Source organism: Spea bombifrons, chromosome 10, assembly GCF_027358695.1.
Source record: "Spea bombifrons isolate aSpeBom1 chromosome 10, aSpeBom1.2.pri, whole genome shotgun sequence".
Lineage (NCBI taxonomy): Eukaryota > Metazoa > Chordata > Amphibia > Anura > Pelobatidae > Spea > Spea bombifrons.
The window spans coordinates 27,866,472-27,892,821 of NC_071096.1; the positions used below are offsets into that span (position 1 = coordinate 27,866,472).

The window sequence follows — 26,350 nt, forward strand, 5'->3', positions numbered from 1 at the left end:
GAAGAGGTACCATTATCAAAATTCCCAGCACTGAAGCATGGTCAAAACTTAGGATACAATTTGCTTTACATACCCCTGGGCCAGAAGGTGCCAGCCCTCCCCTGCTAATTTCCTAGCAAAGAACTATAGTATATACAATTTATGTGCAAAGCATTTCAAGATCTTCATACTGGTGTATGGCGTATACTCTATTTTACCCACATTTCTTTTTGGGTACTCCCTTAAGGTCCCCAAAATGTACACTCGGATGCACAGTCTGTAGGTTACTGAATAAATAAACAATGGAATTTTAATTAAGGAGACAGTACAGGTTATAGTATCAACACAATTTGCCATCATAACAATGCCCTCTTTATGTAAAAATAATGCAGACTAAAATAGCCTGAAACACCAGTCACAACTGCTGGCTCAGGAGTAGATGGTGATAACTTCTCTTCCTCCTCCTCGCACCAGAAGGACTCTCTCCAAACCTTCCGTCAGGACCTCGAGAAACTCCATATCTTTGCAAGAAAGTTAAGAATATACGCAAGCAAATAACAGAATAAATTTAGAAATGATTTAACTACACATTATATAGGGCCAGTCAAGCTCTTCGGGCAAAAAAGGCTCACTGGGATTGGACCTTCATAATGTTTAGTGAAGTCAGGGAGCTACAACCAAAACTCTCCTGCAAATTCACTATTGAAAACTTGACACAATCTCACAAAACTGCATGTATTAGAAGGTAAGAAAGTAATCTGTGTAGGATACAATTTTCATTCCCATCTGGATTTTTAGGTGGTCCTGGCATGTTGAGAAGTACCAGTTTGGCATTATGTGACCGGTTCACAATAACTTCATTCAGCTTGACTGCAGTGTGCATCTTCCAAACATTACCCTGGTTCCTGTGATGATATTACAAAATAACACCATAATCTACAAAGTTGCCTTTACACATGCAGTGCTGAATGAAACACCGCACATGGATACAAGATAAATGGAAATAAAAACATGTTGGCCTCAAACAAAGGCCTTGCCTTATTTGTTGTAATTTTTGTCCACATTAACATGAACTTGGATCTAGTTTAAGCCCCAGGCTATTGACCTAGGTCAAAATGAAGCCACGACAGGAGCATAGAGGAACTGTTGGTGTTCGATTCACTCCACAAGTAGACACGTAGAATGTAACAAGCTCCTTTCCCAAAATTTCAAGTTCAAATACCGTATTGGCTCGAGTATAGGCCGTACCCTAAAAGTTAGGTGCTTTTTAAAAGAAAAAATGTAATTTATAGTGTAATAGATATGCTGCCACTCTGCCCCCCCTCCCCGAGACATGCTGCCACTTTGTGTGTCCCAACGAGACATGCTGCCACTCTGTGTGTGTCCCAACAAGACATGCTGCCACTCTGTGTGTGTGTCCCCGAGATATGCTGCCACTCTGTGACCCTCTCCCCTAGACTTACCAGTGCAGACTCCCGACTCTATTCTACACAGAACTGTATACAACTTCTGGCACCGGAAGTTGTATACCATTCTGCGTAGAATAGATGTCCCCCGCCGGCCCCGCAAGACACCCGGGACTCCGGGAGTCTGCACTGGTAAGGAGGGTTGTTAAAGCAGACGTTCACCGGGGAGCGTAAACAACCTCCACTGCCGGCACGTCTGCGCAATGTGCTTTAACAATCTCCCTTGCCGGGACTCCCCGTATCAGAAAGTAGGATGCAGGTCCTCTGCAGGTCCTCTGCACCGCTGCAGGGAATCTGTATCCTAACCCTGCTGCCTGCCCGGCGCCCGGAACTGCATGTCCCGAGCATCGGGCCCTAGACCCCGAATATAGGCCGCACCCCACTCTAAAGACTTAAACTGGGGGGGGGGGAGTGCGGCCTATATTCGGGCAAATACGGTATATATATAATATTTTTTTAGCTTCTTCTTCACTTACGGTTTGATGTTAATAAGTTCTCGAAATGGTTCTTCTATGTTGTTGCCAGACCTTTGCCTTGACCAGTATTTCTCCTTGGTCCAGGTCATATGAATCTTATCCGGCTGCATTTCTATTTCCATCTCTTCACCAAGATATGGGGTCTCCAGGTGAGTGATTGAATGCCTGTCCTTTACTAACTGAGCCTGATAATTAAGGTAAACATGTTGTTAGAGAACCATCGCCTGAATAGCTAGGCCAATGGTCTTAAACAAATAAAAAGCACAAGGACCATGACTTTAACTGAATTGTTCACAAATCATTAAAAACCGTATACAGGGTGTAACGGGTTCACCAAGAGAGCTGTAGTAACTCCCAGAGACCACCCACATGTATCCTCCTGTTGTCCCCGGAATAACTTCCAGCACCAGCCAGCATACACACCTTGGAACCCTGCTATGTGTACCCAATAAGTAGACATACAACTACTTTGAATTGAGTACAGCAGGAATGAACAACTTTTTGATGTAAAACATAGACTCATATATCCACAAAACTTAATTAACATAAATTAACATTGATAAACAGGTACATGTAGACAACCCAACCTTTAATCCCCTTTAGCTACTGATTCTCCCCCTGACAGCTATCCTGTTAATGGGATTAGTTTACACAATGGAGTTCCTGCCTGTGCAATCTTTGTTTGGCAGCCAGGCTGGAGCCATCTCTGACTACCTTGGGGCCTTGAATGACAGGTCATTCTGTCACACAGGGAAACATGCTTCTCTACCTCTCGATTTCTTTCCGTCTTGGTGAGACGTATCTGTCTCAGCATTTGTGAGCGTTGCTCCATCATCATAGTCCTCTCATATGTGTACGCAGATATGTCATTGTTATGCTAGAAATAAAAAAAGGGACGTTACTCATCAACGTAATCATCTTGCCTCCGTCTGCATGAACCTTCAATAAAAGTTTTCAGAACATTTGTTTATGAAATTGTTTCTCATTTGATAGGGTAATTATTTAGACATTTCAGAATAACAAAATTTTTATTTTGTGTATTTTGTGATCTAACTACATGGCGCAACAATGAAAATAGTGAAAACATTTGTTACTATTTACATTACTCTTGTACAATGAAATATGCAACCCGTCTTAAGTAGATAGATATCAACTGACCATTTCCACGACTTCAACCTCAGCTTCAATCCGCAGATGATAAAGGAATGTTGCAAGATCTTTCTTCATTTGAATGCTGTTGTCATCCATTTGTGCCACGGTAAAAATTCTTAGTTTGCATTTTTTCCAAACCTGGCAATGAATTGATAATTTTCACAAACTGAAAAGGCATCAGCTATAAACACGCAGCCCACTCTCTTTGTGAAAACCCAGATGGGTGACCTTTGGAGCCACTGATGGTCAGTGACCTTAATGACCAGTCTTAAGAAGCTTTGTAAACAGCTGCTGATGCTTGGCAAGTAAGACATTTTATGATGGATTATTTTCATTAAGGACCAGATAATGAAATAATTACCATATTTACTATTCTATTAATTCCGTTTTGCAGGTCACAAAATAGGCACACTTCAGCTGCACAAAGTTGCACTAGATTCTCACATAAACAGTACTGAAAAGATCAAATGTAATTCTTCATTCTGGGGACAATATTGGGAAAGCAGGGAAAACTGAAAAGAACTATATTAAAAAATGAAAACAAACTATTGTGATTAATATTGATACCTTGTGCTGTTTCAGGAGAAATGGAAGGAGCATGAGCATCCCACCATCATGCACTATCCACCATACATCAATGGTCCCATCCAGATAGCGCTCATGGTTGCTTGGGTAGAAAGGGACATTTTTGGGTACCATCAACGCAAGATGTGCTGCAGTGGTGCACCGTACAGTGTCTGAAATGGAAAAAAGTTTAAGTTTATTTGAAAAAAAGAATTTAACCTAATTTTGGATTTTCGCCATGATTTTCCCACCAAGGATAAGGTCCCATAGCGCTGTCAGGTTGCCCCCATTCAACTGTACAGAGAACATAGGTTTGGGAAAAGGAATATGGTAGTTGGTCCTCTGCTAGCCAGCCAGTTTCAATTACCTCACCAACACATGGGGTGGATGAAAGAGAAATAACAGATGATCCTTAGGAACTTGTTTTGATATGCTTATTCAGGTCAGGTTGCCCCCATTCAACTGTACAGAGAACATAGGTTTGGGGAAAGGAAGATGGTAGTTGGTCCTCTGCTAGCCAGTCTGTTTCAGTTACATCACCAACACATGGGGTGGATGAAAGAGAAATAACAGATGATTCTTAGTCCCCATTGATTTCAAATTAATCTATGTTTGTGCCCTGAAATATAGAGCTTTAATGCGAACAAGTGTACTATAAATATAAGAAGGGCATATGAGTTAACGTACCAATAAAAGTTTTACATGAGCTTGGATCTTCACTTTGCCTCCATCCATACGGCCATCCCAGCATCACAGTGTTATGTTTCATGCCTCCAAGCCCACTTGACTGTATTAGGTGGGATATACCACTCCCTACTGTATTGGAAACCACGACCTGGCAGAATCCTTTCACCTTCTCAATTTCCATCATATTTTTGATTGTCTGTAAGGAAAGAAAAAAAAACTGTATTAAAAGTACATGGCAAAGCAAACATTAGAAAACAGCAAAATGTATAATGTATTCATCAGCTCTGGAAAGATGTATGCATAATTCCACTGCATTTACAAGAACATGCCCAACTGAAAGAAAATATAATCCCTAAATAAAAGCTCTCAAAATTATGCAAAGTTTAAAAATAGAAAAACAAGCACAGACCGTTTTCAGGAGAATATAACAAAAGATAGATAGATGTAATTATACCTGTTCTGCAGCCTGCACCTCCCCATAGCTCTCCAAAAAGTTCCCCTGTAAGGTGGTGCCAATAATAGTCAATCCTTTGCCAGCTTTTAGCTGTGAAGCAAAAGTCAGCAGACGTGGGTACTTTACGTGTAAATCCTCATCCAGCTTCAAAAGCACCAGAAGTTGAGGTCTGAAAGACATAGGCAAAATAAAGACTATTAGCTTAACTCATGACTGGTCTAGGTTTGGGAGAAAACCTTTATAAATTAATTAAAACCGATTCTCACAGCTGATTTTTATTAACTATTTGGTTCAAAAGGGGGCAATTTTTCCCAATGGAAGCTGTGTAATGTGTCAGAGCTAGCATATCAATCATTATTTTGGCTTCTCATCCTTATAGAGGAAGACAATCCAACTGCCTTCAAAGAAATAGAGCAACAACTCAGAAGATAAGCAAATAAACTCTGTTAAAATTAGAACTCATCACCTAAATGTGGGGAAAGATTAGGTTTGCATAGGAGAGCACAGAGAAAGCTAAATACCTCCAATTCTTAGTATGCGGGGGTCCTTCTTCAAGTCTCAGCAAGGAATATCGTGCAGCACTTAGAGAAAGGCCTCTGATCCCATCTCCCCATTCTTTTTTGGCCCTGAAAGAAAAAATAGTTTGTGAGTCCCCTCAAACAGCTTGCCTGTGTCCTCAAACAGCTTGCCTGTGTCCCCAAACAGCTTATCGGTGCTCCCAGTACCCCAAGCACCCTGCCTGGGCCATTTGATTACCAAAAAAGAGTAGGAGAGAAAATCCTGGTGGTGTGTGTGGGGCATCTGTCAGGGGGACCATCTGTTCTTTAAGGGATACCAAAATTTCTGATGCCGGCCCTGACATATGATGGCCTTCTTCACACAAGAAATTACTATAATTAAAGACAACCCTGCTGCATTGTACAGCCCATGGAGAGGTTTGTTTTTTTTTTAGTATGACTTGCACCTGCAGATAGACACAGAGAAGCACTGTTTCCTGTTTTATTTTTCTTTAGACATACTTACCCTTGGTATTCTATATATTTATAAATCACTCCAGCAATCAACATGGCCACAAGAGCATAATACCAGGATGAGATGAACATCAGGGCCAAGCAGATACTCATCCCCAAGAATGACAATGTCCTAGAAACAAAGAAAAACTACTTTGGAAATGTCACCAATGTATATGTACCTTACTGTAAATAAGGGGAGTCAACTGGTAGCTATCAATCCCAAGATTACACAAAAGTGGGCACTGTATTGTATGAACGGTAGTATATCTGCCACCTGGATATCCCTGTTCTGTATTAAACTACTAAAGACTATCTTTATTCTACATCTGAATCGATGTTCAAGATTTCTGTAACCCACCCGCTTTGATACTACAAAGAAGTACAAATTTAAGCTCAACAACTTTAATGAAATGTGGATTGGGGAGTCAGTTAAAGTATTTAAAATGCAGTTACATAAGTATAATCTATCAACTCTTCTAGTCAATTAATCAGTGCTTTTGTTCTACAAACAAAAATTTAACAATTTACTAATATTTACCTTTTTTAATATTTACTAATATTTAAAAAAATATAGACAAGTATATTGCATATCACCATGGGGAAATATGCTTGGGTTCAACTCAACTTTGGAACACATGTTTCTCACCAGTGATAAAATTTAAACCGCGGTCTCCAGTTTGGGGTTCTTAGCAGTGTCTGTACAGCACACGCCAAATTAACAAACAAATAGCACATTAGGAAGAACCTACAGAAAGCAAATTAATAAATGATTAAAATAAACAATTGTGATCTATGCCAATCGTATTTGTTACCCACTTTCCTGAACAATTCTAACAAGACACTTGAAGGAATAGCAATAATATAAACACAAACATAAAATTTGATGGCAGATAAGAACCATTTGGCCCATATTGTCTGCCCATTATATAAATACAAACAAACATACACCATCTACATCGTGTATTGTTATTTACTAGATTATGGGTTCAAATTAATACTGCAGTAAATTTTCATATCTGGGTTTGTGGTCGCCTATTAAAAAGCAGTCTTACATGGATAAGATAGGTGCCACCATGTCCAGTGAAGCAATGAGAATTCCCAGTTCTGCAATCACAGCCGTCATCAAGAGAGCCCATGTTGGTTCACCATTTGCTTTTCCGTAACCAAACACCTAAAATACACAAATAACTCAAGAATTACTGGGATTGTACAATTAGTTGGATAAATGAGTTAAGCCAAAATAACAGAGTGCCAAATAACACAAAGATTAATTAAGATGGCCTATGCCATTTCCAGTAAAAATGCGTTAGTGACCCCACAGAATATATTCAAACTAATCAAAATAATGTGTTTTACCCTCTTCCCTTCTCCGCTCTCTAACATTGTTATTTCCCTTTGTCTCTCTCTACATGGGAAATATTGAACCATGTTGGAAATTTATAATATGGAACCTACATCTTGTTACTCATTTTTGGGACTGTTTGATGGTAAATCCGAGAAATCCAAGAAAAACCCTAAAAGGTTATTTCAATGCTGTATTTGTATAATGCCATTTGATTGACACAATAAACATACTTAAAAGGCTGTACTATCACATAGTAATGTACATAAACATGTGACATAAATTATCCGCCAACCTGCAAGAATGGGATGATATTATCATTGGCTATAGCTTGCAATAAACGAGGAGCTCCAGTTAGGCTTTGCAGTCCAGCGCCACACGTAGAAAAGAACGAGCCAATGACGATGACCCAAGGCGAAGGCCAAGACATGATCCCTACTACCAAGTTCTTATTGACTGTATCTCCAAATCTATAATAAAGACAATGGTTTATATCATCAACAGTTGTTTTTTCACTACAAAGGGAATTTACACAATAAATGAGAAGGACAGACTTTGCAGCAACGGGTGGACCATTTAATTTACAATATGTGGAATGAGCACGTAGGACCGAAGCACATCCTTGGTAAGATGCACCATGGACCTTCAGTGCTAATTCCTACACCAGTTCAAAATATGGTTGTCACGGAAGGCTCTGTGCCTTGGGCTCCTGAAAGGGCCTGGGGCCAGCCTCCTCCCTACAGACTATGGGCCCTGGCCTTGGAAGGGGTTCTGTTTTTGGGGAGGTGGATACAGGGGGGTCCATTAGGAATACTGCTTCCCCCTGGTACAGAGTGCCACGTTTCCCCAAGTACCAGAGACTGTGGAGCTCGGACACAGATTTGGGGCACTTGTATTTTGGGAGGGGGTTTATGTGTGGTTTTACTCTCCACTGGGTCAGGACTTACATGAGAGCTCTATGGCCAGTATTCACACCTGGGTCTGATATCCAGCAGGTTTCAACCATAAGTCAGGGAACTGCATGTGTTTATCATCCTCCCCACAGACTAGAATAGTGACCCCTACTGGGCCAAGGTGGGCTGAGTGCAAATACTGCAAATACTAAGCTGTGTGCAGAACCTGATGGAGAACTGTGTGTGGTTTGTTGTTCTATTGTTTGTAAATTACCCCCTTGTACTGTTTAAATACTAGTGTGTGTCCAAATAAACTGGGTCCTGTTTTCACCTCAACATGAGTGCTCTCTGATGCTGGCATCAGAGCAGGAGCACCAGGGAGGGGATGCAGACAACATCACTTTTTTTAATGAGAATAATAAAAGTTTATAATATAATCAAATTGTTTTCTATAATTAATCAACCATAAAGCAGGGTGGGGAGGGGGCCACCTCCAGACTCACAAAGAGTCATTCTCCAGCCCGCAGGAGAGGAAAAACCCCAGCGTTGGAGGAAACCTTTTGAGAAGCCATGGCTGGAAGGATTGCCCTTCCCTTTGGGCATTAAGAGGTTAATTCTATCTTGTGGATGGGGTAAAATTAAATTTTAAATTAAATACCAATAAATAATCATAAACGTAAATCTGCGGGTTACAATCTTCAAACATCTGCTTGGATCCCGACATTCTGCGAATCTCTTTGCCGGCTAGCCGACACTCCGCAGATCTCTTTGTCAGGTGACCAGCAGTTTTGACGTAACCTCTTAATGCCCAGAGGGAAGGGCAATTCTTCCAGCCATAGTTTCTCAAAAGGTTTCATCCAACGCTAGGGTTTTTCCTTTCCTGCGTGCTGGAGAATGACTCTTTGTGAGTCCAGAGGTGGCCCCCTCTCGACCTTCTTTATGGTGGATTATATAGGAAAACTTTTATTGTCTATTTTAGGACAATGGTCACACTGTGTAGCTAAGCTTCGGCTAGCAACAGTGCCAACACAGCTCCAGTGCAGCGACGCCCCCCTTCTCTCTACAATGCTGATTCTGTCTGGTGCTGAAGGTGTTAATTGTTGGTGTACCAGCAGGAGGAAGCAACATTTGGCGGGCACCAACCCAGCAGAAGAGCTGGCATCAGAGCAGTAGCACCAGGGAGGGGATGCAGTCGGCATCATTTCCCATCCGATGTGTTTGTGCCTGGGAGATGGCGCACCCGGCCATACTCCCCAGCGGGAGCTCACAAATCCGGGAGTGAAGGAACCCGTCCTCCCTCCCAGCAGCAGATCCCAATTCAGGGAGCTGAGGAAATTGTCCTCCCTCCCCAGCGGCAGGCCGATTCAACAGATTCTGTAGCCCCAGCTGAAGCACTGGCTGGAATGATTCCCCTTCCCTCTGGGGATTAAGAGGTTAATTCTATCGTGTGGATGAGGTAAATTAAAATTTTAAATTAAATACAAATAAATGATCATAAACGTAGATCTGTGGATTATAATCTTCAGACCTCTGCTGGGATCCCGACACTCCGCGAATCTCTTTGCCGGAAAGCCGACACTCCGCAGATCTCTTTGTCAGACGACCAGCAGTTTTGATGCTTCTGGCCGCCTGACAAAGAAATCTGCGGAGTGTCGGCTCTCCGGCAAAGAGATTTGCGGAGTGTCGGGATCCCAGCAGAGGTCTGAAGATTGTAACCCGCAGATCGATGTTTATGATCAATTATTTGTATTTAATTTTGAATTACATTTTTCCCCATCCACAAGATAGAGTTAACCTCTTAATGCCCAGAGGGAAGGGCAATTCTTCCAGCCATAGTTTCTCAAAAGGTTTCATCCAACGCTAGGGTTTTTCCTTTCCTGCGTGCTGGAGAATGACTCTTTGTGAGTCCAGAGGTGGCCCCCTCTTGACCTGCTTTATGGTGGATTATATAGGAAAAATGTTATTGTCTATTTTAGGACAATGGTCACACTGTGTAGCTAAGCTTCGGCTAGCAACAGTGCCAACACAGCTCCGGTGCAGCGCCGCCTCCCTTCTCTCTACAATGCTGATACTGTCTGGTGCTGAAGGGGTTAATCACTAGGGAGGGGATGCAGTCGGCATCACTTCACATCACTTCCCATCCCGTGTGTGAGTGCCTGGGAGATGGCGCACCCGGCCATATACCCCAGCAGCAGCTCACAAATCCGGGAGTCAAGGAACCCGTCCTCCCTCCCCAGCGGCAGATCCCAATTCAGGGAGCTGAGGAAACTGTCCTCCCTCCCAGGCGGCAGGCCGATTCAATAGATTCCATAGCCCCAGCTGCAGCACTGGCAAAAGGACAGAGTGCCGCTGGCCTCTGCCTCGCAACTGTAATGGCTACAGGGTTCCAGGGAGATGATGCAGCCGGCCCATCTCCCCAGCGGCAGCATGAACTCCAGGGAGGGGATGCTGGCGGGAACACTCCCCAGTAGCTGTGTGCAAAGGAGGACCTTTTGGAGAACTTTGTGTGGTTTGTTGTGTCTATTGTATGTAAATTGATACTAGTGTGTTTCCAAATAAACTGAGTCCTGTTTTTACCTCAACATGAGTGCTCTCTGATGCTTGCATCAGAGCTGGAGCACCAGGGATGGGATGCAGACGGCATCACCTTTTTTTTATGAGAATAATAAAAGTTTACTATATAATCACATTTTTTTCTTTAATTAATCAACCATAAAGCAGGATGAGGAGGGGGCCACCTCCAGACTCACAAACAGTCATTCTCCAGCCCGCAGGAAAGGAAAAACCCCAGCGTTGGAGGAAACCTTTTGAGAAGCCATGGCTGGAAGGATTGCCCTTCCCTCTGGGCATTAAGAGGTTAATTCTATCTTGTGGATGGGGTAAATTTAAATTTTAAATTATATACAAATAAATAATCATAAACGTAGATCTGCGGGTTACAATCTTCAGACCTCTGCTGGGATCCCGACATTCTGCGAATCTCTTTGTCAGCGAGCCGACACTCCGCAGATCTCTTTGTTAGGCGACCAGCAGTTTTGACATTTCTGGCCACCTGACAAATCTGCGGAGTGTCGGCTCTCCGGCAAAGAGATTCGCGGAGTGTCGGGATCCCAGCAGAGGTCTGAAGATTGTAACCCGCAGATCGATGTTTATGATCAATTATTTGTATTTAATTTTGAATTAAATTTTTCCCCCATTCACAGGTTAGAGTTAACCTCTTAATGCCCAGAGGGAAGGGCAATTCTTCCAGCCGTAGTTTCTCAAAAGGTTTCATCCAACGCTAGGGTTTTTCCTTTCCTGCGTGCTGGAGAATGACTCTTTGTGAGTCCAGAGGTGGCCCCCTCTCAACCTGCTTTATGGTGGATTATCTAGGAAACATTTTGTCTATTTTAGGACAATGGTCACACTGTGTAGCTAAGCTTCGGCTAGCAACAGTGCCAACATAGCTCCGGTGCAGCGACGCCCCCCTTCTCTCTACAATGCTGATTCTGTCTGGTGCTGAAGGGGTTAATCGCTGGTGTACCAGCAGGAGGAAACAACGTTTGGTGGGCACTAACCCAGCAGAAGATCTGGCATCAGGGCAGGAGCACCAGGGAGGGGATGCAGTCGGCATCACTTCCCATCCGGTGTGTGAGTGCCTGGGAGATGGCGCACCAGGCCATACTCCCCAGCGGCAGCTCAAAAGTCCGGGAGTAAAGGAACCCGTCCTCCCTCCCCGGTGGCAGATCCCAACTCAGGGAGCTGAGGAAATTGTCCTACCTCCCCAGCGGCAGGCCGATTCAACAGATTCCGTAGCCCTAGCTGAAGCACTGTCAACAGGACAGAGTGCCGCTGGCCTCCACCTCGCAACTGCAATGGCTACAGGGATCCAGGGAGCCACTGACAGCCGGGGCACCAGGGAGGGGATACAGGTGGCATCCCTCTCCAGCAGCTGACAGAGGGCCCAGAAGATGGCACAGCCGGCCCATCTCCCCAGTGACAGCCAGGGCACCAGGAAGGGGATGCAGGTGACATTACTCCCCAGCGGGTGGGTTAGTGTCCAGGAGATGGCGCAGCCGGCCCATCTCCCCAGCGGCAGCAAGAACTCCAGGCAGGGGATGCAGACGGCATCACTCCCCAGCGGCTGAGTGAGTACCCGGGAGATGGCGCAGCCGACCAGTCTCCCCAGTGGCAGCAGGAACTCCAGGCAGGGGATGCAGGCAGCATCACTCCCTAGCGGCTAAGTGAGTGCCTGGGAGATGACGAAGCCGGCCCATCTCCCCAGAGGCAGCAGGAACTCCAAAGGTGTTAAAGGGCTAAAAACAAACATATTACTTGCTCATCAGCAATATATTTCAAAGTCCTTCGACTGAGGTCACATAGCACTGTTGGAGCACTTTACATTGGGCCATATACAATTTGACGGAAAATTAATCAATTATCATCCCTCTCATGAGGACATATTGGAAAAGAAAAAGGAGCGATTATCAAGTTAAACACAGTAGCAAGAAGCCTTACTTGTCTCGAAGCACAACTCCTTCGATGCACGCTCCAAAGAGGATCACAGTGCTGATGTCTAAAGCAATGTGTTAAGGTATGTCATATCTATTTTTTGTTTCTGTCAATTTATTTTTGGAGAATTCCTAATATATGTACAACTGTCAACAAATATTAAAAAATATTGTTGTAAAGGATTACTGTTATCTCTTCAACACTGTAACTTGTTGAAAGCAAAACATTCACTCCATTAAAAGTAATGTGAAAGGATACATATAAATGAGGTGGTGAGTATGGCTAGGATGGTTCCCACCGGTATCGATTTCTGGGCATCTCGCAAATCTCCTGATCTGTTACTTCCAGCCATTATACCTGAGAAATAAAGAGAAAAACAATGAAACAGCAACTACACTGAAGGTGTTCGTGACCCATGATAGTCCTCTACTGATGCCTTGGTCTGCTTTACAGAAGATACCTTTCCAAAGAGATATTACATATTTATGGAACTGTGTACAGACAGAATCGAGTTTGTGTGATTAAAAAGACCAGTAGTTCCCAACACAGTCCTTAAGGAACTCCATCGATCTGGGGTTTTTTTTTACTCTCCGTGATGAACAGAATATCATAATCAATAAATCGTGCCCTCAAGCACTGTTGGAAACCACTGCTCAGATCAATCACACTCACTATTTACTTATCATGATGTGTTTTATAGTGAATTGAAAATGATTGCATACTGTAATGGTTAACTCAAGTTGTGCCAATATAATTGAATGGTCCTCACCAGTAACAGATGGAAAAAAGATACCAACAAGCACCATGAATGTTGTGGTGATATCTGCCACAACATATATGCGATTGTTACTCGGAGATCCAGGAACAGCCACAGAACGCTGATGAGATTTCTCTAGGAGCTCTCCACTTGTCAGGTAGTTGCTCCAAAGGTTATCTGAGGAGGTAAGAAGGGAAAAATCAAAGAGTCAGAACAACTGCACAATAACGAAATAGATCCCTGTAGTCTGGCTTAGAGAGTAGGCATTGAATGAGCTCAGTATCAGACAAACGTATGAGCAAACATGAAAAGACATTACTAAAACGTCACAAAAACTTATGGCCATGAATACCTTTTAAAATGCCGCTTGCGGCACCAGGAACAGCAGCGATCTCACTGACATTGTTCTCAAGGAAATATTCATCACATGAGTTGGTGGAAAGATTGTATGAACCACAAAATATTTCCCACAGCTTAGTAGCAACGGTCTCATTATCCATAATTTCTGTCTTTGAGCAGATATCAAACTGGTCTCTGGAAAGCGTCCTGTTACCCAGCATACATATCCTGCACAGGAACATATCATATTATTAGCAATTTTACCAACGGAGAACCAATTAAATTATTCACACCAACAAGTCACGTGTCGGCACAAATCTTCTATTGCGTAATTTATTAAAAATCATAAAAAAACCTTAATTGGTTTAAATTTTATTTTCAACAGAAATTATATTAAAATATTTGAATACTTTAACACTTTAGCATAATATATCACTAGAAATTTCTTACAATAGGATTAACAAATCATAAATCTATAAATGCATGGTATTTTGAGAGATCAGTAAAGCATATTTACTTATAACATTAGTATTTGAACTAAAAGAAAAAGGAACTACAGAAAGCGATGGGTGATGAAGACTGGACACGTTAATAAACATTCATAAATGTAATATGTAGCCACTGTAATTTTTTGAAAATTCTATATAGAGATTTGGCTTTTTTGTGAATATTATGGTTTACAAATGTTACGTATTATTTACAGAGAAAGAAAATGAAAACCAATATACTTACGGATATTGAGGAGGTGCAAAGATGGATTTGATGCCACCGGCGTAGATTGACAGGATAGAAACGATGACACATGCCAGGAAGAGCAAGGCAAACTTGTTCACGTACTTCACCCCCACAAAAACGACGACCACCATCAGGGTGAGGAAAAGCGAACCATAAATTCTCATATTGTTCAGCGTGGCACTGGAATTTTCCTCGAGGTTTGGTGAATGGAAGATGGCTGCTGATGGTGCAATATAAACCTAATATTGGGATAATATATAATAAGGGATATCCAAAAAAAAAAAAAAAAAACACATTTAATATGGTTCATAGAGCAAGCAGTAGAGCATTGTGTGAAGCTTCTTGGGAAAGGAAAATGTAGCGGGTTTCTTCGTGAAAAAAGGCTTTTTGAGGGTTATTTATGGAATTTTAGCAACAGTATAAACATGATTCACAGCCCAAACAAATTGCAGAGGTGGCACATGTGCAGTGTGAATACCGATGGCCCTCATTCATATCCACCCCCTGCCAAGTACTACTTCAGGTATGATTCCACCCCTAATATAACTCAATTACAAAAGATCTTGAAATGGGGTGCACACAGCTTAGCAGTAGACCCCACAGTAGTGCCTATAAGCAACGATGTTGAATTGGATAAGCAAATATGTTTTGCCATTGATCCTGCAAAGATAAAATGGTGCCCTTTCAAAGCACTTGATGAACCTGCAGTATTGTACAAAGGAATCATATCTTCTGCTTCACAAACCCCAATTTCTGGAAGAGCAGAAATGTATTCTTAAAGTTCTTGTAAACTCTCTGTGATCTGTTAAGGGAAGGGATATGACAGTTGTGTAACTTGTATATCAGCACTTGGCTCTATATGCCTGTGTATGTTTGTGTCTCTGTGAGACTATGTGTGGGTAAAAGGTTTATATATTAGGGTATATGCATGACACATTGACATACATTTTCAAATACTCTAAAAAAAAGATTACTATTCTTATTTAGTATTTTATCCACTTAGGGGGCATTAAGACCATTAGTACTGTTCTGTTGCTTGTCTAACACCAAAGCCTATGATAGATTTAATTATAATATCAATATGTACAGCCCCCAGAGTGCCTTTCTTTTTCAAGTATTGCATATTTTGAAATACGTTGAGCTTAAAATGCATAGTTCTCTCACCAGAAATATCTCAACGGCACCCAGAATGTACATTGCTCCCGCAAACGTTGTTCCGAGATAGAAGCAAAGGCCAACTGCTCCTCCAAACTCCGGTCCGAGGGATCGCGAAATCATGAAATACGAGCCACCAGCTGTAACGAGGAGACAAACGGACAGAGGAAGGAGCATTTATTGAAACGTTGTACAGCAATATTTTATTCAAAATTGATATTTTTCAGCAGAAAGGACAAGGAAATAAGTAGACTGAAGAAAAAGTTATTCCTGATATGTTTACCTGTACTTCTGCCCTGGTGTCACAAATACCACGGAGAACCTGTTCCTATTTCCCTGTATGTTATGGCTGTGAAGTGCATTGTGTACAGGCTGTGACCGATACATTAATCTGCAACCCCAGTGCAGTGTCACGGGATAGTTGGTAACAAACATTATTTGGTCCAAAATCACCAAAACACTGAATCTAGGTGGTTAATTTAATAAAAGCGATTACCTGGTACCACTCCATTCGTGGCTATGGCACTCATCGAAATTGCTGTCAAAAGCGTCTGCAAAGACATAAATAAGAATATCCTCAGAGAGAGAGAGAGAGAGAGTTGCATTTGTAGGTAACAGATTTTTCTTTGATTCCAAAGGTGTATCTTGTAATCTGGTAGAGTTGGACCAAAGTCCTATTAAGGCTAGATGAGCTGGTTCAAGCTCAAGAGTAATATCTGGATTAACACACCAGAAGGGCAAAGAAACACTAGACAAGAGCCAGAAACTGCCCCCTTCCAACAGTAGGTCATTGAGATGAAGGAGAGGACCAGCATATTCTGAAGACACCAGCTATGCAACCCCTGCCTGGCTCTACCGCAGAAGACTCACCTCTAACCATAGAACATTTTGGGTATAACCTGTGTTCTTCTATTGACTAGGATTAACCGATGAAATTAGCAAAGAATACAAACAATGGGTTGAAACACTTAAAAAAAAATAATAATAATGTATACATACAAGAATAAATGTTGCAGGCCATGGTGATTACTCATAAAAGCATTACTCATACTAGCAATGTCTACATCTATAAAAATGGGAAAGTTAAAATTGTAACAGTTTTTTACAACAGTTACATTAATTAGTACGAGTTTACTGTGCTTATTCCAGCATGGACAGTACTTTATATTTGTCTCATACATACTCCCTGTGTCCTTTCCCCAGTGACATTTCTTTCAACATCAGAACCTGATGTGGTGCTCGATGCCTCCAAATGATACTCACACAACAGCAGCAGATCAGCACGATCAGAAGGGTTTGCAGGACTCCAGCGACACCTACTATCCAGGTGAGTCGGAGAAACAGAATCACTCCAAGTATGTTCTGCATACAGGGTAGGTAGACCCCTATCAAGGTTCCCATGTTGGGGGACTACAAGAGACACAGAACAGAGGACATTCCGTAAATTCTTCACTTAAACTCTAATCTAGAACATGAATAAAGTGTAGGTCTTATCAGACGTACAGAGGACACGTTACAGGAAATACGAATAGCATTTAAAATATTTCTCCATGTTCTAGTGTTTGAGGATTTCATTTTTAATTTCAGTATAATTATTTAAGTGGAGCTTGCCAATTTCAAATTGGATGGAAATATATTTGCCCTCAGAAAACTTGAAAAATGTCTTGGGTAATAAAATATGCCAATGTTGCTCTGAACGCTGACCTTAGAAACTTTCTTGTTAAGCTCCTCAGAACTATCTGAAGCCTCACGTTCCTTTGCTCCCTGAGTCAAGTTTGTATAATTGACCAGACGGCTGAGAAGGGAGGATACTTTGGGACGGATGTCAAGTTCCTCCTGAAAGAGATTAAACAATGCATAAGCAATGGGAAACAGAAGTTCTGCAGTGACTGATATCGTAAAACTAGTACTTTGAAGCAAAAAAAAAAAACATTCATTACAATAGAAATTGTGGCCTCGTCAAAAGACAAGATCCACCTCATCATAATTTATATACAACTTCCAGCTAATAAAACCCAAATTGTCTTTATGCATAGCCATAGTGGCCAAATTTGACTGCCACAGGCTCGTAGAGTAAATCAAACAAGCGTCCTATCTGAACTCTCTTACTGAACCTCAACACAAGAGTCCAACAGAACAATCCTACTCACCTCAAATAAAGCCAAATTCTGGTCATAGAACTCTTTGTTGGATTCAGAGCTGGGAAGAAAAGGCTTATTTTCCTTGTTATCTCCATGACCTATAATAAAAGAAGAAGAAGAAATTGCAAAGATGAAAATATGGTTCATCAAAAACACAAAACAGTAGCTTGTGGCTATTCCTTCAAGAAACCACGACATCTCTCATGGCTTAACATGGGTTTTATCTATAAGAGTAGCGTTCCCCCAATGAACTTATTTCACTATTTCTTCAATACACATTTTCCACATCTTCATTATTTGTTGCCAAGCTTCTTTATCATCTCAGTTTGCCTGTGTCATCCTTAATGTTTATCTGTGTATCACCCGAAGAATCAACCAAGAAGGTTTATGGGACCAATGGTGGTCTTGTGAAGGCAAAGGATGAAATGATGCTGCGAGAGAGCATTATTTATTATGTAATGTGTTTAGAGTATAAAGGCGAGCTATTGTTTATCATGGATACCAGATACCATGACCTTCAGACGGTGGCACAAGTGAACACAAGTTTTCCAGCTACTACTAGCAATTCACTCAAAAAACATCATGTTGGAAGCTTTTGAAAGACGAGACACAGAAATTTAATTTCAAGGGTTTTGGAGTTCAGCTGAAACGCCACTGCATATGCTGGCTTTATTAGATGCAGGAAGAGACAATGATCCCAACCTCCATAAAAAATGAATGCGAGTTTCAATGTGCACTTTATAAAACCAAAGACAGATTCCAACCTGCATTTTACTCGCTCTAGGGGTTGGTGTGTATCTTTAAGGTTATGTGTGCCACATTGGTAGGAGATTAGCAATAGCATAAAATTCAAACCAGGTTCACCTAAACTTTGATTGCATAGAGGCGTAATCTGATTACATCCGAAGAAGGGGCTTTCGAGGTCTTGAAAGCTTACGTGAAGCTGCATCTTACTCTAAGAACATTGGTCCACTAAAAACGTCTTCTTTTGGGCTAGTGTGATAATATCTGTTGTCTTGAGTTAATTGTCCTTCACCTTGCTAGCCAACTTTCCAAGCCACAATCTGATTTCGTTCAATATTCCCCTTTTTGTTTTTTATAAAATTTTAGTTTTTTTCTAATTTAAAACCAAGGCACGGGAGGAGAGAAATGTTGGGGCAGCCAGAGAATAATTTAAATCTGCTTTTTATAAACTTGCTACCCAAATTATTCCAAATATGCATGAACGTGTCCAAACTAGCCTGCGGTATGAGAACAGTTTTTCCAAGAATAAAAATAACATGTAAATTCCTGACACTGCAATTACAGAAGTTAAATTAGTATAAACAGTAATAACTAATAAGCATTGCCTCCTCGATTATATATATATAGTAATTTTTAAAAAAGACAACAAAAAACACAACTTCCTAGCACTCATTGGGGTCTTTTCACCAAAGGGAGAGTTGTGTTCGGCTCCTTGACTTCATTATTTTTCATAAATTAGTATTAGGATCCACTGGTTCTTTTTAATCTGGTGAAATAGATCCCTGACTATAACTGCCCTGCTGTTGGGGGTACATCAGGAGATCTCTGAAACATGACTAGAAAGCACTGGTTGTGTCTATATACTATATACATGTTGCATCACAAATATTTCCACTTTATATGCATCCATTGCTATATTTTTTTTCTTTCTTTGTATATATAAATGGAAGCCCCTTTGAGTCACTAATTGGGCTCATCAGTGACCTGGAAGTCTAAAGTCTAATGAGTATTAGCAGAAGGTTACCTCGCCGTTGAGCCAAGGAGGTAATCACCTACATATATATATGTATATTTATTTAGCACTGACATGCATAGGGCTTTCCAGCTAACATTATTATAAATGGCGTGATATAATCATACAATAAGTACAGTAATAAGACATGATCAGGGTACAATAAATATACTCGGAAGGGTGGTCTCTGCCCAGAAGAACTTACAGATCCCAACTGCACCTTTAGATCTGCAGGAAAAAACACCTTTGCTGAGTTTGAATTAGATAAGCATGGGACGGCCAACATCTTAATTCCAGAAATTCATTTTTTTTTTAAATGTATATTCAATCTATTGGCTTTCTAAACCCATCATTTCTCCACCTCTTAGATATCATCTGTTTTACTTTTATTTTATGCTCTTCCTTTATTAAACTGTTGTTCGTATATTTATGTCCCGTTAAGTGTGCAGTTATAAACAATATAGAAAACAAATCCTCCTGTAATCTTATATAACAATAAAATTGTCCGCTCCACCAGAGGGGGTTAGAAATCATGGGTGGAAAACGAAAATCATTACTAAAAAATACTAAAAAAAAAAATGTACATTATTTTTCTATATAAGTTTAAACATTATATATTTATATTACCGGTATATATATATATATATACACACACTATTATACATAGTACTTTTTTTCTAACAAACCATGCAGAAGTTTCCTTTTAACCAGTTAATGTCTAGGTGAACACAGTGGAAACTACCTTAAAGAACAGAAAAACCATCATAAACATCACAGCAAAATCCTTTCGTCAGACAATTCCGTCTCTCCGCTTTATAATAAAGATGGGGGCAAAGTCAGTGCCTTAGGAGGGTCTCGAATACACTCACAGTTTTTCTCTGGCTCCATGCTAGGTGGGTCGCCCCCATTCACCTGCTGCCCGTCAGACATTCTCCGGGTTAGATGGCAGCAGGGGCACGTTCTGCTTCCCAAAACATATTTCTGCTTGGCTGCACTTACAGCCGGTGTGGCAGCAAAGTGAATTAATCTGGATTAAGCAAAGGGCTTTCCGCTCTAAAGCCAAGGCTGTCGCTAAGCAGTCACTGTGAGGGAAGGAGAGCGAGTCGGACGTGGATTTTGTCACTCTGCTCATACTAAGGACGGCCGAGCAAGCAAGAGATTCTTCTGCGCTCGTATATTAAATGTATCAGGAATTGCCAATGTTATCAACAACATTTCAACCCTCATGCAGGCAGGGTGTTCATCGGGATACAGTAAGTAGAGGATTTTGGTGGTCAACTGCTGCACTTCTGCGCATAATAATTACTTTCGGTAATTTTCCTTCCACACCTGGTTCTCTAAGGATTTGTATAGTTATTAGGATATTATATAAAACCAAAGGACCGGAGAAAGGACCGGAGGTGGTCCGAAACGTTGGCTGTGCTGGTGGTTTCATATATATATATATATATATATATATTATATTTGAGATTTGAACACCTAGTCATATGTATGCAAATCTCTTTTTCTCATTCTCAGAAGTGACTGTTAGCTCAAGACTGAACACATTTAACTGTACATTATACAGGGCCTGAGGTGCTGGGCTTGGCCCTTAATGACGCATAGTGAAGTCATGGAGCTAAAAACGCGATGATCCTGTAGTCTCTCTTGCCTACTCTCTCTTTAGTGAATAAACCCACTCAAAACAGCAATGTTTCAATCACAATTAGAACTGTATGGGGATACATGACAAATGCACTGGGGTCCACAGAAAAGATTCCAAAGTGCATTAAAACATTTATAGGCAGGGCCCACAAATTCCCTTTTAACGTTCCGATCAACAGGAGGTTATTGAGCACAGTATTGAAGTAAAGAATGTTTAATATGAAACTGCACATGAATAGTCACACAGTGAATGATTCTGCGTTACTGCATTAGAGAATGAGGTTTGTGGGTCTCTGGCAACTTTAAAGTCCTGACCCTCATTGAGTTGGCATGACACAGATTCAATAGCTTGATGTTATTTTCCTTGTCTCCACTAGCATAATGGTGACAATGTAACTATATAGTTGGGGTTAACTGCACCACCCCAGATTTAAAGGTCATTCTACATATTGTCCACAAGACTTTATAGCCTGGTGCAGCCTATGTACATTTTAGTTGCCAACTATCAAATTCTTTCCATTATTTATTAAAAGAACTAACGGCTCATACAATTTCCAATGAGCAGAATTATTTGGAGATATTTAGTTTAAAAGAGGGAGCCTTTTACCTACAACCACTATAGCAGGGGCGTCCAACATGCGGCCCGCGGGCCAAATGCGGCCCGCGAGACCTCGAGGTGCGGCCCGCGTAAGATCGGCAGCCAGGGCAACCGATCTTACGCGAGCCGCACCTCAAGCCCTGCTACTTACTTGTGGGAGGGACTTCTGGACTGCACACAGAGGAAGCGGAGTTCACGTGACATCCTACTTCCTCTGTGCTTTAGCAGAGAAGGCAGAGGGAGGCCGCGCCCCCTGCTGAAGTCTGTTAGCGGCATCGAGGAGCTGCCTTGCAGGTAAGGGGGTGGGGAGGGTGTTTGAATGAGTGTGTGTGATTGAGGGAATGAATCTGTGAATGAATGATTATATGAATAAATGAGTGTGTGTGTGTGTGATAGCATGGATGTGTAAGTGCTGGAACATAGGCATGATGGGACTGTGATTGCTGTTAGCAATCACACTCCTATCATGCCAAGTCAGTCAGTACATGCTGAAACCTGGCCAGCTACCCCCCTTGTGTATTGATGCTGCCAGCAGTATGGGGTCTGCACTTACAGCCACCCTGTACCAGCATGTACTGGCTGACTTGGCATGATAGGAGTGTGATTGCTAACATGCCAAGTCAGCCAGTACATGCTGGTACAGGGTGGCTGTAAGTGCAGACCCCATATTGCTGGCAGCATCAATACACAAGGGGGGTAGCTGGCCAGGTTTCAGCATGTACTGGCTGACTTGGCATGATAGGAGTGTGATTGCTAACAGCAATCACAGTCCCATAATGCCTAGGTTCCAGTATTTACTGGATGGATGTGTTAGTGCTGGAACCTAGGCATGATGGGACTGTGACTACTGTTAGCAATCACACTCTTATCATGCCAAGTCAGCCAGTACATGCTGAAACCTAGCTAGCTGCCCCCCTTGTGTAGTGATGCTGCCAGCAGTATGGGGTCTGCACATCACTTACAGCCACCCTGTACCAGCATGTATTGGCTGACTTGGCATGATAGGAGTGTGATTGCTAACAGCAATCACAGTGAGCACAGTCCCATCATGCCTAGGTACCAGCATTTACTGGTTGCCTGCATTTACTGGTTGCCAAGTCATATTGCTAATTTTGTCCAATTGTGTGTTACCTACTTTTATTAAAAATGTGAGTTTTTATTATTATTTTTAAAGGTGGGGGTCATTTTCGGTTTTGGCTAAGTGAACCCTGAATGTTTTGGTCCAGAATTTTCATTTTAGTTCATCCCTAGAATAAATCTAGGGAATCCTGAATTTGTATTCGCAAAACTTTCTAGGCCCAGAAATCAGTGAGAGGAAAAGTAAAGGTTTTGTGTCATTTTACTTTATTTTAATCTGCATATTTTATTAAAGGCCATATTTTTTGTCACAGTGAAAAATGAGTGCGGCCCGCGCACGTATACAATTCTGATGAAGTGGCCCACTGCAGAAAAAACTTGGACACCCCTGCACTATAGCCTTTAAAGGGTAATTTTATATTTTGTCCACAAGGCGGCGCTGTTCACTTTATAGTCTGGCACAGCCAGTGTAGAGTTTAACTGGGGCATCACACAATGTGGGGTCTATTTACTAAAGGGAGAGCTGTAAGAAGAATTTGCAGGAGAGTTATGGTTTAGATTGTCTCATTTCACTGCTCATTTACTGGAAAAGGAGACTTTGGAGAAATTAAATTTATTTAATTATGCATAATGCGACAGAAGATCAGTGGGGTTGGACCTTCATAATTTACTTATACCAACTCTCCATTTAGTGAATAAGTGAAAAGTTTAGAAGGGCCTTCTTGCTTACAATCTCTCTCATTTCGCTCATTATGCTTCCTGAGAGGGGACACAAACATTCTTTAACACACATGACATGAAAACATTCCTGAAAAATTCCAAATGAAGCAAAATTTGACAAGTTATTTCTGGGTAGGTTTTGGGAACGCATCATCTGGCTGAGAGTGAGGGGAGTTGTAGGCAAAAACTCATCTGTTCTTTTTTTCCCCAAAACAAAAATAAATTTTTAATCAGTAGCACTCACTGCCCCAAAGCAAAGGCCTGTGTTTAGTGTAAACTGACTTCTGGTGCCTGGTAGTCCCCTGAACTGAGAACCATAATGGGTTTTTTTGGGGGGGGGGGGTTAAGACTTTTTTGTTTTTTTTACATGACATTACATGCTATCACTATAGGGTTTAAAGCCGACTATTTTATGAAAGGTAGAATGACCACACGAATTTGCCACATGCACCTAAAGAATGCTGCCCAGACCTGTCTATTCCTTAACCAAGACCCAACAAAACCCTGCTTGTTTTCTAATTTCACATCTAGACTTCTGTTTGGTATTAATTCATGTCTGGATCATAAAACACCCATCTCTCTGCACTCTAGTATCTCCACCGTAATTCGTCACATCCCTCCCTACCTTCCCATTCATTCACAAATCAAGTTTATCCAGACACAACATTAGCTCCTGTAACAGCCGTTTCTCTTCGGTGTTTACACAATAATGTTATTCAAGTACCAGCTGAAATAAAGAGGCGTATAATGTCCCTGACAGCTTCACCAAAATAGAATGTATATTAAAGAACTTGAGGACTACTTTGATATGCATTCTTCTTTTTAAAAGGTATGCGCCTTAGGGAGAAGCTGCAGCTACTACAGAATCCATTCTATGCATTCGCAATGGGGGAAGCCACAAAATTTTAAAGGGACTTCTTAGCTATCATACGGCTCAAACTGGCCATCTGCCATGACGGACAAATGGCTGTTGGGCTTCTGGCCAACATGACTTCATACAAACCCATCTGCCCCTCTATCCACTGGCTGGATTTGCCCGGCCACCCATGTGGCGTGTGGCCTCTCATACCCAGCTAATTCATAGTGGGCCACCAGCCTTCAAGTGCCAGGGCCGTCCTGTCAGCGCCAGTCTGGCTCTGATGGCTAAATATGTGTCAGATGTGGAATACGTCAGCCTCCATTAATTACACTCCATACAATATTAGATAATAAGTTCATACAGTTGCAGTGTCAGGGCTATAAAGTTCCCAGGAGGCAGGTAGCTTTATTGCTAATATTTGGCTGTTTTAATGCTATTTAATATTGATATCAATCAGCTTAACCCTTAATGAAAAGTAAACCTTTCTCCAAATATACTTTTTTATCAAATATTTTTACAAATTGAAATTAAAACAAATATTCAGTTACCAGCAGAATCACTTTCTCATATAACAAAGTCCAGCCCAGAATCTGCATAAATATAAGCTCTCATTCATTCACTTAGTGAGTCAATGTATTCATTATACTGTAACATTATGAAGAATAAATCTCAGTTCCACAAACACATGTGGTTAGGAGACAGAACAGATTAATAGAGTCACACAATTCACATTTCACTCAATGATCATGTGAATAAAGTCTATATATACCCCAAATTTCCAGAACTATTTCTAATTATACATAGTGAATGTGGGTACTCAATACCGTTAGGTATAGCCATCTCTTTAACCCTGGGATCGTGGTGCAGGGGAGTGGATCACTACATTTGATCCCAGTTGTGCTTACGGTGCAGGGGAGTGGATCGCTACCGGCGATCCCAATTGGTGATTATGGTGAAGGGGAGTGGGTCACTATAGATGATCCCCATTGGTGATCAAGTGTGTTTACAGTCTCCCTTCACGCTGAAGCTGGTGTTTAGCAAAGATAATTAACTTTAAAAGGTTTCTTAAACTGCTCACCCCAAGTATCATTCCCTTTTAAGAAAGATTCCAAAGCACTTCTTACCGTCTGAGCTGACCGAATCGTAAGGATCCGCAGACGTTTGTCCCGTGTCCCTATAATCCACCCAGCTAAAGCCCTCCAGGTCGTCATAGTCTACTTTTCGTTTGTCCTGGACGGGGATCACGGTAAAATGGGGCATGTCTGTGGACTTGGAATCAGACAGATGCCAGCAGGACAGCGAACACACAGCAGATCCACGAAATTCCAAACCGGTGGACTCACTTCCTCCCAGGAAATTACCAAGTTCCAGATCCCTCCCACCCAGACATTACCCACCAAAGTGACAGTGGGAGCTCTGCTTCAGGATGGCATTTTGGGATAATTTACTCCAGAACCAATCTAAATATGACATCACCGGGGCTAGATCTTCTTTGTGAACAATGTTATGGGTGTCCTGTTGTGTAAACACAGTTGGAGAGATGTTTACCAGGTTCATGGGGGATTGTGACACATCCACAGGTTACACCACTACAAAGAAACCCTTGTTTGGAGTACACAGCTAGTGCCTTTAGTTTACCAATCAGTTCAATTGTTTTGGGGTTATTTAGATTGAAAGCAGTTTTATCTCTGGGGTATCTGTTTAGGTGGCGCAGCCCTTCCTCCCAAGATGCCCCCTCTTTCATCAAGGAGCTCAGAATGTTTGCTGGATATAAGTGCAATTCAATTTTCTACCACCTTTAAAGTTACCATAATGTGTTTATAAACAGAAAACTTCTGTTTATAAATTAAATTGTGTAGAGAAAATACATTCTTCTGAATGGCTTATTCATTTACATAAGTCGTTTTCTCTGGTCAGGTATGGATCAGAACGCCATAAAAACCCTAAAAACGAAACCTTCCCAGTTTCTTTGGCAACAACCTATCCATGCCTACTTTTGATCACATGATAATTAAGAGTTCCAAGCAAAAATATATATTTTTATCTATGAAG

General features: G+C 41.5%; 1 protein-coding gene across 1 annotated transcript; it reads right to left on the minus strand.

Annotated features, from left to right (window-relative positions):
- Positions 1 to 257: 257 nt before the first annotated feature.
- SLC12A4 (solute carrier family 12 member 4) lies at positions 258 to 25,623 on the minus strand. The gene is made up of 24 exons (XM_053449549.1): positions 25,423 to 25,623; positions 17,654 to 17,742; positions 17,208 to 17,339; positions 16,767 to 16,913; positions 16,000 to 16,054; positions 15,513 to 15,643; positions 14,346 to 14,587; positions 13,627 to 13,841; positions 13,287 to 13,451; positions 12,776 to 12,874; positions 12,524 to 12,581; positions 7,429 to 7,603; positions 6,844 to 6,962; positions 6,438 to 6,536; positions 5,802 to 5,921; positions 5,300 to 5,404; positions 4,779 to 4,947; positions 4,325 to 4,520; positions 3,641 to 3,810; positions 3,080 to 3,211; positions 2,691 to 2,798; positions 1,922 to 2,106; positions 751 to 884; positions 258 to 500 (listed from the first exon to the last, which is right to left on the minus strand). The coding sequence occupies exons 1-24, from the start codon at positions 25,556 to 25,558 to the stop codon at positions 409 to 411; spliced, it is 3,273 nt and encodes a 1,090-aa protein (XP_053305524.1). The 5' UTR covers positions 25,559 to 25,623; the 3' UTR covers positions 258 to 408.
- Between the last annotated feature and the right edge of the window lie 727 nt (positions 25,624 to 26,350).